This window comes from Amblyomma americanum, chromosome 10 (assembly GCF_052857255.1).
Source record: "Amblyomma americanum isolate KBUSLIRL-KWMA chromosome 10, ASM5285725v1, whole genome shotgun sequence".
Lineage (NCBI taxonomy): Eukaryota > Metazoa > Arthropoda > Arachnida > Ixodida > Ixodidae > Amblyomma > Amblyomma americanum.
Genome location: NC_135506.1, coordinates 120,269,536 through 120,284,666, shown reverse-complemented (window position 1 = coordinate 120,284,666; position 15,131 = coordinate 120,269,536). Strand labels below are relative to the sequence as shown.

Here is a 15,131-nt window from a genome sequence, read left to right as displayed (position 1 = left end):
CAACAGTGAATTTTATTTTCGTGAAAATGCTAGTATTACGGGAGAAAGAAATTGTAAACGACGTCACGGTAGAGGCAGTGCCGCACTACCAGTTTCTACCCGTACTCTGGGATAGTGGCGCCACAGAATCCTGCTTATGTCACAGATCGGTATTTGCCCACAAAGAGCAATGCCCTCTCTTGATGGAAAAGGTCTCAGCCTTGGGATTTGATGAAAATTTAGAGCAGAGAAGGGCATTTCCAGCTTCCGCCTCATCAATTAAACGTTCCTGCCAATGCTCAAAAAGCTACAAGTTTGAGCTTGGATAACATTTTTGGAAACAAAATAATGCAACATGTTTTTTCATATTCTTTTTCATCTCCCTCTACAGACTTGTTTCAGGAGTTTTTAGGAAAAAGTGGAGATGCGGTTTTTTTCCCTTGATTTTTGAAAAACACTGCTATATTCTAATATGCCAGACTTAGGGCAATACTTGTTGCATTTCCATATATTATATAAAAGTGAAAGTCAGTACACTTTTAGCACCTCGATGCTCATCTATTGTGCAAATTTGAAGGAGGTGTGGTTTATATTTGCGATGAAACAAGTTCTTGAAAATAGCTTCGTTTGAGACTTGTGTCGTTTTCGAAATTTTTTCTAGTAAGCGACAACTTGCTTAAATTGACTGAAATAAGCCTGACATATTCCTTTTCACCTGTACATTTAGCACGAAAAATATATCCATCATGGATTTCATATCTAGATTCTTACATCATTGAAAAATTGCAAAATTGAGCTGTGGTTGAAAACGCTGCTTCTGCTGCGACATCATTTCTAATCTTTTTTTCTCCTCAAATATTAGCATTTTCGCAAAACAAAAGTCACTGTTGGCCTACTAAATAATGTGTGCTTAATATATAAAATAACCGAGCAAAATTAGACATTTGAAATATTTAGGCTGTTTGATCTTTCATGGAATCACCCAGGTGTGATTAGCCTTTACAATAATTGCACGGCTGATTGACCCACCCATGTCTCATGGTTAACAAAGCATTGGTTCTCCTACCACTTACCAGAAGGCGGTTGTCTTGGATATATGGGACTTTTGCCATTATAAGTGCTGCTCCTGTCAGCATGGTATATGTCGGGACTAGAAACAGGCACATCATTTTCTACTCAATGAGGATTTTGTTCAGAGTTTTCTCTTAGATGTAGGATGGGTTTTTTTGGGAGTTTGTATTCTGTGGTCATGAAATGCTTGCATTGAATTATCTTCTACATGCGAGTCCTTCACTTTGCACTATCTTTTGATGCAGTCGTGGAACATTCGAATCCTCCAGCAGCACCATCCAATGGACATGCCAGTGCCGGTCCGACTGGCACTATGGTTGCTTTGGCACCTTCCACCCACTTCCGCGTCCACTACGTGCCTCTCTGGCGTGTGAAGCTGGAGCCGGTCGAGCAACAAAACAGCCAGGTATTTGAAATATGGTTCAAATTTCTAAATACTAAGTAGCAGCATGGGCATTTCACACTTTGAAGAGGGTAAACGCTGCAGTTGATACCCAATTAAAGTGTCAGCATGTACCTTCTCATTACAAGGTATCTTTGAGCTGGACATACAGGCATGCAAAACACACAGCAGAGGTGGCCTAGTGGTCAGAGCATCTGCTTCGCATGCGGGAGATGCAGGATTCGATCCTCAATGCCTATGGTTGCCCACCAGTGATACAATGGGTACAAACTTTCTCTTGTCCTGGTGCTTAGTTTGTCTGGGGTGCAATGCTTGCGAAGTGGGTCTCAAATCCCACCTTGAGTAGAAAAAAATACCTTGTGCCATGGTGCTCGTTGGCCAGAGCTGTCCTTGCGCCATTAAAATCCATCATGATCATCAGGCACATAAACGAAAATGAAGAGACACACAGATGTAGTGATGGGTGTGTGGTCGGCCATGGAAGAAAAACTATGATACACTTATGATATCATGTAAGAAATGATTATCGCATTAGAGAGATATCTTAACTCTCCCCAACCCCCCCTCTTTTTGTACCAGCTTATGAGTGAAGCCTCTAGTTTCCTACAATTGTGCGAAAATTGTCGATTTTTTGAATTTGAATTTGAACATTTATTTATTCCACACAAAAAGTGAAAAGGGAGGGTGGAGAAAAAGGTGTTTTAACACAGCTTGACAGCACTCCATCCCCCCAAAGGCAACAGTAACAGCTTGCATATATCCCGTTACAAGATTACAGAAAAAAAAGAATAAATACTGCACACAAGACTACAGGTTTCAAAGCCTAGAAATTTACAAAGGCACCAGGCAAAGGGCAATCATTTTTTTTATTACAGGGAAAAAAAAAGAAATATAAAAATTAAAGATTCGGACAAATATACATGGATGAGAGACATACATATGCAATGCATCTGTCTAATGCGAAAACACTAATAATTTCAATGAAATGAAAAACTAATCCACATTGATTATTTCTCTTGACATCACATGTGTTCGCTATGTTCAGTGAAATGCGGTTGTTTTTAAGCCTTTCCATATCCACTCCTTCCGAGTGGAAGCGGTTAAGAATGCTTGGCAGTGTGTGCGCAATTCTTTGTTGGCCATAGTATGTACGCGAAAAAGGAATGTTCCAGGGTACCTGATGACGAGAGGGATAGACGCTTTATTTTATTGTTTTGTGTGGAATTGTGTTTTAGGAGTAATTTGATTTATATTGTATTGTCTTTGTGGACTGATAGGAATTTGTGTAGGAATGATAGTAGTTGTGTTCCTTTTACCCTTTTCTCTTCTTTGATGTCAGCCCGAAGGGGAAAGGTAGAAGTTGTTGGATGCCGACGTCTTGAGGTTCTAAACTTGCTCAGTCACATTACTCGTGGAACTTCAGGAAGTAAACTGTTTAATCACAAATAAAATAGTTGAGACAGAAAGGAAGGTACAACAAGGAGAACAACTATGTACATAGTGATTGATACGCAGAGTGACCAGACGAAATCAACCCCCGGTCTCACCAAAACGTCTTATTTTAATCTCTAAGTCCCCGCCTTCAGTGGGGACACCAACCAATTAGGTCAAAACACAAGCACGCATCCAATCAAGGACCGGGGAAAGGAAAACACATCCAATAAAACACATGGGAAAGGAAAACACATTGAAAAAGAGACAGAGGAGAGTAAAACACGCCCAATCAAAGATTGGGGAGAGGGGACAGGTCATTGTCACGAATACTAACAATTCCCCTCTCGGATCACTCCATCCTCCCCCGCGGGGCGGCAAGTTTATTTGCTTAAAGAGCATGCGAGGACCGCACAGATTGTCGAAAGCCGTCCCCGAGGGGCCACTTGAGGCGCCACCGCTCTCCAATTCTTCTTGATGCCCCCACGTGCACAGGAAGTGCCTGGCAGTCATATGGAGCTGATAAGCGCTCACAGTGAACATGAGGAACGCGTCTCCAAAATTGCCTCCTAGCCACACACTGAACGACCGCCGCCCGGGTCATGGCCTTGGGCAGCGTCGCCGCGGTAGGGATGAAAGGCGTCGCGCGTCCGTTGCTGCTTCTCGAAACGGAGCTGCGAACAATGGGGCCCGGCCAAGCTGGGTCGCATGCGCACCCCGAACTGCCCTCCGTCGCCGTCCGCTTGACTCATTAGTTCTATGTGGAGTCAAAAGGAAATGGATCACAGCGTACGCACTCTTGTACACACACAGGCGGCGTTCCGTACGTGATTACTTGGGGCTCCTGATGTGCCCAAGCCAGCCGCGCACGACACCTCCCTACCAAGTGTGCTGCATAACATCTTGGAATGAAGCACACACAGAAAACCGAACAGACCAACGTGCCACGGGCCCGGAGCCGAAGAAGCACCACCTGCCGCTGCCGAACCATATGCGTTGCCAAACCCTCAGGGTACACCTCAATAAATGACATAACTCCAGGCCCCGGATTCCCCCACGCCTCTAGTTGGCAGCTACGAGTCGCGACATTGCATCGGCATTCGCGTTTTGCTCCCCCTTTTTGTGCTCAACCCGGATATCGAATCGCTGCAGAGCGAGTGCCCAGCATGTTAGTTTGGCGCTGTGCGGACTACTCAGAGTCAAATATTGGAGCGGGTTATGGTCCGTTATGACCCGAATTTGTGCGCCACACAACCAGACTTCAAGTCGCGCTAATGCCCAAATGATGGCATAAGCCTCCTTCTCGATAGTCGCCCAGCGGGTCTGAGCCGGGCTTAGCTTTTTGCTCAGAAAAGCGATAGGCTGCTCGCGGCCCTCGTCATCGCACTGGGCAAGGCAGGCACCCACCACGTAGTCCGAAGCATCGGTTGTGAGCACGAACTCACCACTTGGGTCAGGCGCATGAAGTGAGGATGCGCTCTTCAAGCAAGCTTTCTCCTCATAAAAAGCTTTCTGCGCCTCGTCATCCCATGGGAGCCGCTGCGGTGTCCGCCTGTTAGTTAAGCTCGTCAGTGGGAGCACGACGCGGGAATAGTCGGGGACATATTGTCGGCAATAGTTAGCTAAGCCCAGAAAGCTTCTGAGCTCCTTCTTTGTTTGGGGCCTCAGCATCTCGTCTATTGCCTTGACCTTTCCTGGATTAGCGCTGCGCTTCCCTGACCCAACCACATGGCCCAAAAATTCGACTTCTCGTCTCGCGAAATGACATTTGCCTGCGTTCACGGTGAACCCGGCGGCTGAGATCGAAGCGAGCACCGCCCGAACGTGCCTCAAATGCTCCTCCCAGGTGTCTGAATAAATTGCGAGGTCATCTATGTAGGCGCATACGTACTCGCGGTACGGTGCTGGTACCTGGTTTATGACCATCTGAAATGTCGAACTCGCATTTCGAAGGCCGAAGGGCATGACCTTCCATGCGTACTGCCCCACCGGAGTGACGAATGCCGTGAGGGCCTGTGCCTGCTCGTCAAGGGATATTTGCCAATAGCCTCTCAGCAAGTCTATTAGGCTGATGAAGTTGGCCTTTGCTACTCGGAACAGCAGCTCGGACGGTAGGCTCATCGGGAAGGCGTCCTGCTTGGTTATCGCATTCAACTTCCGATAATCGCAGCACAGGCGCAGCCCCCCATCCTTTTTAGCGATGCAAACCACTGGGTGAGCATGAGGACTCTCAACGGGATATATTAGTCCCCACTCCAGGAGCTCATGTACTTGCCTCTCCACTTCCTTCCGATACGCCATCGGGAACTTGTACGCATGGCCAGCCCGTGGCTGAGCACCCTCCTTTAGCACGATTTTGTGCACTCCTAGCGTGCATTTGCCGGGCCTACTGCTGAAAACCTGGCCATTCTCCTCGATCAGTGCCTCTAGTTCTCGGCGCTGCGCTTCGTTCAAATGTTCGAGAGCACCTGGCGGCAGCGCGTCGCCTGGCACTGAGCGCATGGGGAACGTGGGCACGTCGCCGAACTCCGCGTCACCCTCGAATATCACCCCTACTGCATTCACCCGTGCGTGGTATGCTCTGAGCTTGTTTGCGTGGACAGTACGACATGCGCCATTGTCGAGTTTGATCAGATAACTGTACGGGCGCGTCTTCCGCATTACCGTCACAGGCCCCGTCCACTTGGACATCAACTTTCCCTCGCCATCCCTTTCAAGCAACAACACCTGCTGCCCATCTGTGAAATGTTTATCGACAGCATGCAAGTTGTATTGTCCAGTGTACCTGCGTTGCGCTACCGTGCTGTTGTTACTAGCCTTTGCGTTTGCCTCGGCCAGCTTCTCGCGCAAAGCTGACAGGTACTCTGCCGCCGGCGTTGGCAAAGAATCTGGTACCGCCCAGTCTCCCGTCCAAGTTTTTTGGAGAATGGATAGCAGTCCGGTCGGTATTCTGCCATACATTAACTCAAACGGCGACTGCCCGGTCATCTCATTAGGAACCTCTCTATAAGCCCAGAGCAAGAATGGCACAAGCCTATCCCAGTCACGTCCGTGGTCCTGAATAATCTGGAATAGCATGGATTTGCTTTGCGGTAAAATTTGTGCCCTGGTCACAGCACACTGTTTCAGGGACTCCCAGGCGCGCGAATATTTGCAAAAGAGCGTCACACGTGGCCTTAGCGGTCAGCGCATTTAAACGCACGACTTCGGGCCAACGCGTGTTCATGTCCACTACACAAAGTGCATTGTGGTGCTCTCAAGCTGACGGTGGTTCTATTGGTCCTATGCAGTCGATGTACACCACTTGGAATGCGGCCTCTGGTCTAGCGACCGGCGCAATCGGCACTCGATCTGCTGTGCGTGCACGCGACTTCACCTGACATGAGTGGCATGAGTGACAGTACTGCTTCACGTCGCGTGTGACCCCGGGCCAGAAGAATGAAGCCTTTATCCGCTGAACCGTTTTCCACTCGCCGAGATGACCTGCCCACACTGAGTCGTGCGCCATTTTTAACAACTCTGCGCGTCGTTCGGTTGGGAGGACAAGCTGAGTACACGGATGCCCAACAACAGGCTCCTGGTGGAACAAAAGCTCGTCCCGGACCGTCATGCCGTGTGTTCCCTCTCTAGCCTGAGCCCACGCTTCCTGGAGTGATTCGTCTCCAATCTGCGCCTCACGAAACCGTTGCCGCGTCGTCTGTGCCACCGCGGTTTCCCCTTCGCTGCAATCTCCTGCTAACGCGCCCGCTAGAACCTCGCCAACCCGCTTCTCCCTCTCTTTGATTTCTTCGTCAGAAACCTCGGCTTCTCCCTGTTCTTGCGTATGGACACGATCGCTCAGAAGCTGCTCATAGTCTTCGGGAGTGATTAACGCGCTTATCCCAGTTATAAGCTCGTCTGTGACTGCACACAGTATGCCCCGCTCCGACGGGTCAAATGATACTCGTGGTGCTCCCTGAGTTGTTACTAGGGGAACGTATGCCAGCTCTGCGACAACCTGCTTTCCGAAAGCCCTGGTGAGTTTTATTGTTGCCCCCGCGCATTCATATCGCGGCACGAGCGACCTGCGGATGACCGTGATGTCAGCCCCTGAGTCAATGCGCGCACTTATAGCGTTCCCACTACTCAACAATATCACCTTTCCGGCGCTGACCTTCTCCTCCGCGGGCTGTCTTTCTACTGAGCCGTGCACTGTCTCCCTGTCATGCAAGGGGACCGATATTTTGGCGATTACCGGTTTCTGGTCTGCGCGTCCGCCCCCCATGTTTGGCTTTTCCGCGGTTTGCCTTTTCGGGCAAAATCTTGCGATGTGCCCATGCCCGTGGCAATGGAAACACTGTCCACATCCCCGGGGCCGCGTGTTGTTTGGTCGGGACTGGATTCCGTCGCACTGTGTTACCTCGACTGCCTCGTTCGTCGCCATCGCCGCGCTCACTGCTTTCCCGACCTTATATCTTCGGCTTTCGTCGTAGTTTTCTGCCAGCGTGACAATTTCACTAGGTTTTAGGAACCCTGGCTTATCATTTAGAGCAACGTGCGCTCTCGCCGCCTCTGCACTGAGGGCTTCCCTTAGTCGGTCCGCGACAGCTAGCAGTTTGAACTCCTCTACCGAATTTACCTGACAACTGTTTAAATAGTATTCCAGGTAGTTCTGCAGGCGTACCGCAAACTGCTCCCACGTCTCATTTGGGTTTTTGCTCGCGGATGAGTAAAGACGCTTGTATTCGGCGACAGTGAGCTTCAAGCCGTCTAACACTTTAGCTTTCAGGAGTGCGTACTCGCTCCTTTCCTCGGCGCACAACCGCGTGAGTAGCATGCGTGCCCTCTCGCTTAGGTGTGGCAAAACTAGTCCAGCCCACCACTGGATTGGAGCTTCGTATGACCCCAACGTGGCCTCTACGTCCTCGAACCACCCCGGCACCAGGGCTTCTTGAAACGGCATCGGCGTGAGGACGCCTTTCATAAGGTTAGCAAATTTCAACCTTCTGTCCTCGTTCATTCTTCCGCTCGCTCCCGCGCTCTCACCAAGCCCACCCGCTGTTCCGCTCTGCTTAAGATTCAGCCTTGTATTTTCCAAAGCCAACTGCTCCTTTTCCACCGCTAGTTCAGCAATTCGTAATTGCACTTGCAACTCGGTCATTTGTTGCACCGGCGCGCTGTCAGAGGGTACGTCGGACCCTCATTTGCCTGACTCGCGGCTGCCAACATTCCGTTTCCTGCCCCGTTCTCCATCTCTTTCTGTTTAACACTGTCACTTCTCAAAACCCAAGGCTTTGGCATAAGCACAAGCCCGACAGAAACAGAAAGGTACTCGCCTGGCTACCGAAGCTCCGCTTTATGAGGCTGCCGGTGCCCCAGCATGGAAGACTGGCCCGGAAGTTGGTCGCTGCGCCGCGCGGTCCTGGTTGGAACTCGTCTCCTTGATCCACGTCGTCGTCGGCTCCTCCTGATCAACAGCGCCCTCCTTGACTCCGGTCACCTGGTTCCTTCAGCTGCCTGCTGACTTGAACCTTCAGCGTTACGTCGGCGTTGATCAGCTGTCACTCTTGAAATCTTCTCTGGACGTGCCACGCTATAGCTCGTTCACCGCCTTGTACTTCCGCCCTCCTTCAGTTGCCTCGAGTAGGAAGACGTCGCAATCCTGCCGACTGCGCCAGTTGTGTTCCTTTTACCCCTTTCTCTTCTTTGATGTCAGCCCGAAGGGGAAAGGTAGAAGTTGTTGGATGCCGACGTCTTGAGGTTCTAAACTTGCTCAGTCACATTACTCGTGGAACTTCAGGAAGTAAACTATTTATCACAAATAAAATAGTTGAGACAGAACGGAAGGTACAACAAGAAGAACAACTATGTACATAGTGATTGATCTGCAGAGTGACCAGACGAAATCAACCCCCGGTCTCACCAAAACGTCTTCTTTTAATCCCTAAGTCCCCGCCCTCAGTGGGGACACCAACCAATTAGGTCAAAACACAAGCACGCATCCAATCAAGGACCGGGGAAAGGAAAACACATCCAATAAAACACATGGGAAAGGAAAACACATTGAAAAAGAGACAGAGGAGAGTAAAACACGCCCAATCAAAGATTGGGGAGAGGGGACAGGTCATTGTCACGAATACTAACAATTCCCCTCTCGGATCACTCCATCCTCCCCTGCGGGGCGGCAAGTTTATTTGCTTAAAGAGCATGCGAGGACCGCACAGATTGTTGAAAGCCGTCCCCAAGTGGCCACTTAAGGCGCCACCGCTCCCCAATTCTTCTTGATGCCCCCACGTGCACAGGAAGTGCCTGGCAGTCATATGGAGCTGATAAGCGCTCACAGTAAACATGAGGAACGCGTCTCCAAAATTGCCTCCTAGCCACACACTGAACGACCGCCGCCCGGGTCATGGCCTTGGGCAGCGTCGCCGCGGTAGGGATGAAAGGCGTCGCGCGTCCGTTGCTGCTTCTCGGAGCGGGGCTGCGAACATTGGGGCCCTGCCAAGCTGGGTCGCCTGCGCACCCAGAACTGCCCTCCGTCGCTGTCCGCTTGACTCATTAGTTCCATGTGGAGTCAAAAGGAAATGGATCACAGCGTACGCACCCTTGTAGACACACAGGCAGCGTTCCGTACGTGATTACGGTACTTGGGGCTCCGGATCTGCCCAAGCCAGCCGCGCACGACAATAGTAGAATGGAAACATGATTTAATTGTCTGGGTGTTGTCCTCCTTCTCTTATAGTCCATTGTCTTTTTGCACTGGTTCATCAAAGATGAAAAGCAAACTTCTTGACAACTCTGGTCACGCACTGACATGAAACAGTTGCTACAAACGTGGAAAAAAGGCGGTATGGGCTGTTAAGAAAGTAAAGAAGCCAGTGAAAGAGCTGTGAGATGTAGGAAAGGAAAAAAAATGGCCAAATAAATGCAGAGCGGAGCAGCACGAAACAAAACATCGAGACAAGAAGCAACAGCATGGCGACCACTGGTGCACAAAAGACCGCATGCGTTAAATGACAGAGGTTTCCCACTGAATATCACACATTCTTTGTTCTCAGTTTGCGGAATTTAAAATTTTCTGCCGCAGAAATTTAGGGCTCTTATGAGAGTACCCTCTCAAACACCCATGTGAATTTCAACTTTCTTTACCGTTGCTTGCCTTATGGACCACGACCAAAATATCATGATAACGCACGGCACCTACTTTTCAGCCTCACCACTGCCTATGTATTCTTAGAGTAGCATCTTATACAGCTGTCACGAAATAAATATACAATACTAAGAAAACACAAAATCAGGACAAAGCAAGTAAAACAGGCAGTGCACGTAGGAGACCTGTACTCAAGGAAAGCAATCATATGCATTGTTCTATGCAGGAAGAGTTTGATTGTACAAGAATTGAAACCAAACCCACAGTGAGAATACAGTCACAATCAGTGGTGGGGTAGATATATCGAGACTGTTCTCAGGTACAGCATACCTAGCTTTTCCGCGGTCATGCGAGGTACACTGTAACGAGGTATCACCATTCCTTGTAAACCATGGGCAGTAAGCTGATTGGTCAGGAATTTCTCAAATCCTTGACATGTTCTCTTTTTATGGGTTAAGACGATGCTACTAGTGTTCTTCCAAAGTTCCAGTGCTCTTGATTTCGTGAGACACAGATCTAGTTACCTGATCGTCGCCTGCAACTTTTTCTCTTAGAATTGCTTAAAAGGTGGCTCTGCATCTCCTTTCATTACCGGTAGGATGTCCAGTTAGTTCACACCACTGGCTTCATCACTGGCACCCCGATTATTTCGGCTGCTGTGCAGATTCACATAAAGCCCTTCCACTATTTTAGCTATCTTATCCCTATAGGTAACAACATTGCCCTCCTTGTCTCTCAGTGCATATGCTTTTTATTTTCGCCAATAACTAGTTTCCTCTAGGCTGATGTTAGTCTACCTTCCATCTTTAGAGCTTGCTCAATCCTCTCCATATTGTACTTCCTTATGACATTTTCCTTATGCTTATTACTTAGCTCTGACAGTTCTGCCAACTCTGTCCTATCTATGGGGAGTGAGGCTTCCATACCTTGGCATTTCTTAATCAGGTCTTTCGTCCCCTGAGAGAGCTTGCCAGGAGATGACAGACTTGACTAGTATAGGAGTTTAAATGGATGATTTTTTTGTGTCACTCAGTGTTGTCAAATTTATGGGCCTGTGTTCTGAAATTGATAGCAATGCTTGAAGTTCATCAGAATTAATTTGGAAATTTGGGCATAGCAGGCTTTTTTTTTTCAGGTTACTTGTATGATACTCTAAGCATCAACGAAAAAGCTGAGGTATAATTAGTTGGTTGTGAGGGTTTAACGTCCCTAAGCGACTTAGGCAATGAGGGACACCGTAGTGGAGGGCTGCAGATAATTTCGACTATCTGGGGTTCTTTAATGTGCACTGACTCATAACTCAGTGGTTATGATGCAGACCAGCCGAGCATCAATCACCGAGACACTGCAGTGGCTATGAGATATAGTTGATACTAATATATGTTGATATATGGCACTGATGTACAGCATATAGAATCCACAACTTTAATGTGCTGACTAAAGGTGCAACTATAAGTTTGCGTGAGTTAATATGCAGTGTACCTTAAAAAAGTAATTTGAAGGAATGAAGGGGGTGTTGGCTTCTTGTTGGGAGATGACGCCTCGACCCATTATACTTATTGTCTTATCACGTAGGGGTCATAGTGTTTTAGAGTGACCAAGTTTTTGTCGACTGCAAAGGGGTCATTGTACTCAAAAAGCGCATTATCTGCTTACTTTGAGCATCTTGTGATGAATAGACATGATGTTAAATAGCACTGAGAATTAATATCACAAAAATGCGCATCGGACCCGACTAGCAGCCAACTGCATGCCCAGGCATTTTTTTATTCTATATGGAAATCATTAGAACTGGAGTCAGTTTGGTTTCTTGACTTCGAATATCTAACTGATTCGGGACCTGTTCTAGAGGGTTTTTTATGCATCTAGGAGGGGTGTAAACCTACAGAAGCCTGTATCATCAGGGTTTAGATGGGCTTCTAGACCATGCTGACCAGTTAGGGCTTATTGCAGGACTAGAAAGCTATGTGAAGTTATAGTCACTATTCATTTTATAATTTGAAAGCCAGTGTAGGTTTGGTTGCCCCAGTAGGACGCAAGGTAAACTGAAGTGATTAAGGTAAGAGGGATATGTTTGCCTGCCAGGTTCAGTGAAGCTTATTGCTGACTGTTTGTGTTTTCCTGAGCATTCGTATGCCTGATGGTTTGCTGTAATGATAGGTTTTGTGCATTCTGAGTAAGCCTTGCCCATGGGACTGCTCAAGCACTTCATGTAAAATACTATGTCGTACGCTAATATTGATGATGAGTTGTTGATTGTGGAATATACCCTATGTTTCTGTCCATTGGTTGAATGCAGCAGTTGCATCACGCGAGGAACAAGCTTCACTCTAGGTTCATTGTATTTTGACAAGTTTCTTAGCTTAGATGCCTACGTCTTTCTTGAAACCATGGAGCAGAATACACAGGAGAACAACTACACTGAAAAACCACAGGACTAGTGCTTCATCAGAATGAAGCTTTAGAGTACACATGATAAATGGCGCTGTGATTTAATCAGAACCCACGGAAGAATATTCCCACATCCCTGACTGCCACTCGTGGTTGTATCTTGTTTTAAAAAAATGTCAGCAAATGGCATGTCTACCAGATCATGTCTTTGAGGAGGGTGGTAAATGGGACAGGGCGCACAAAGGAGTGTCAGTTATACAAGGGAAGTGGAACGGAAGAGCACAGCAGAAAGCTGACTACATGATGCTAGCGCTACATTAGCAGCATGCGTCAAATGCATTGTGGTGCACAAGAGCCAGTGTTTCTGTCCATCTTACTCTATGCTCCAAATCTTAATGCAGCAGGCTGAGAAACATGCAAGCCCATCTGTTGCTGGGACAGTCATGAGCAGGTCAGTGGCACCAGCTCATGACTCAGGGGACAGGAAACCAGGGCACCTCCAGAACGAGCCCAGTAGCGATGGCATAAACACACTGGGTGAGGAGGACAGCAGCAGCAAAAAGGAGTCCCCGTACAAGTGCGCCGTGTGCCCGAAGTCGTTCCAGGAACCCGCCATGCTTGCCTCCCACCTAACTGTACTCCGGACGGAGGAGAAGCGCCACAAGTGCCACCTCTGCACCAAGAGCTTCCACAAGGGCCGGGACCTTCGCACCCACCTGCTGGGGCACGAGGGCCGCAAGCCTTTTCATTGCCACCTATGCCCGGCGAAATTTGTGGCCCGCAACTACCTAGCCGACCACCTGCAGAGGCACAAGAGCACCAAGCGCTTTAAGTGCGACCTCTGCCCCAAGTCCTTTTTGAGGCCCGGCCACCTTGCCCAGCACATAGCCCGCTACCATGCTTGTGCATCTGAAGACACTGTTGGTGACTGTAAAGTGATCGTCAAGCGACTGTTAAGCGACAGTCAAGCGAGTATGTAGTGCTCGTCTCTGGTGAGCCATTCGGCAGTGGGACAATCTGTGGGCAGTGAATGAATGTGTTCCAGAAGTGTGGCTGTCATGTTGACGATTTCTTCCAGACCATGTAAGGTGGCACAAATGCATTTCTTAAATTCATTCTTACAACTGATGTTCTCCAACTCGAACCATGGAGCCACCTCCTGACTAGCATCGCATGTGTGAATAACTAGTATGTTCTTTTCTGCAAAATTGCGTTTTGCTTTTTCCTGATGATGTCACCAAAGTGTTTCTGTTTGATTTTTCATGTTTGGCATAACTGAGGACACAGTGCTTATTGATTTCCTAATTTTGTCATGTATAGTGAGGAATGTGTGTGTTAATCTTCCATTTGTCCAATGATGCTGATACCTTACAGCTGAATGCAATGCACCTCATCGGCATTTTTCTTCAATAAAAATCAGACCCTACACTTCTAATGTTACCTTTGAGGTGCTACATGCTTTGATTTTCCACTGTAACAGATGTTATTGTTTTTTACATGAATGTAGTTTTTATGGTTCATTAATATACTTGCCTTCTGATGTCATGTTTCAGTTCTGTTACGAAGCATCAAATTTCTGTCTTTGCTTTCAATTTTGATGTTGCATTATTGCACAGGTTTGCTGCCACATGTCTTCTATCGTTTTCATGTAGGGATAAGGGCAAGTCAAGCTGCGCTTGCAGCTTCAAGCCTCGCCTCCCCCATCACTGATGGAGAATAAAGCTCTATGTTGCCCTGTGCCCTTTCAAGAGCGTTTGCTCTTACTCATCACGTTTCGAGATTTAGTGGGGTCTGCTACCACCCTGAGATCACAGCACCGTCTGTGGCAGCAACTAGAAGACAGCACATCTCGCATTGAGACTTATAGCGCCATCTACAATAGCATTGTAGAAACAACCAGCTACCGCTTGACAATGATGATGTCACGGTCCAATATGGTGGATAGAGATGGCACTGATTATGACGTCAAGGGATGAAATGGCGTGTGTGTGTGTGTGAGGGAGGGTGAACCAGTGATCGGCGGCGGATGTGGGTGGTACCAAATGAATCGTCATTTCTTGATGTAAACTTTGGTATCCGAAATCTCTCGAAAATATAGGCGAGAATAACTTAGCTGACGCTCTTCATTTGATTTTGCGTTCGTGAATCATTCTTAATTTTTTTTTGCAATAATACTTGAATGCAAAGAAAAGCTTAGAGCACTGGAAAATGAAGCCTTTTTTGACCGCCGCCTCCTGGAATCCCGCTATCCGAAGGAATTTCCTAGCATTCAGCTGCATGCCAATCATAAAGCAACCATGCTGTCTCTGTCCGCTGACCTTGCACACAATAACAAATTACGTCAACTTCTTCCGTTCCCTTCAACTACAGAGAAAGCTGCACCTTCAACAGTTGTCCATAACCTTTCTTCTTATAAACCCAACAGCGCCGAGCTTTCCGTTTTAAACCTGGGCCTAAATTTCGACACTGGACCTACCCTGGATGCCAAAAAACTTGCGTGTGCCGTGAAAAACGCGGTTAACCAGGTTGAACCTTCGCGCCGAGATGAAGCAAGGACTCGTGCTGTCAGCGTCCTCTCCAGGTACCACCCGCAGCATCACACGCCCCCACTGACCACTGAACAGCGTGAAGCTGTGAGGAGCCTTCGCAATAACATGGATCTTGTTATACTTCCAGCAGACAAAGGAAACACGACAGTTCTTCTGGACCGCAATGACTACATAAGCA

At 48.0% G+C, this 15,131-nt stretch overlaps 1 protein-coding gene across 2 annotated transcripts; it reads left to right on the top strand.

The window, feature by feature from the left end:
- Positions 1 to 55: 55 nt before the first annotated feature.
- On the top strand, positions 56 to 14,169 carry LOC144107659 (uncharacterized). 2 transcript variants are annotated; one of them, XM_077640762.1, is made up of 2 exons: positions 56 to 1,456; positions 12,809 to 14,169. In XM_077640762.1, exons 1-2 carry the CDS (start codon positions 1,259 to 1,261, stop codon positions 13,382 to 13,384), a joined length of 774 nt encoding a protein of 257 aa, XP_077496888.1. In that variant the 5' UTR covers positions 56 to 1,258; the 3' UTR covers positions 13,385 to 14,169. The 2 variants fall into 2 exon arrangements, with proteins under 2 accessions (XP_077496888.1, XP_077496887.1); XM_077640761.1 differs by having other exon boundaries at positions 59 to 1,456; positions 12,806 to 14,169.
- The last annotated feature ends 962 nt before the right edge of the window (positions 14,170 to 15,131 follow it).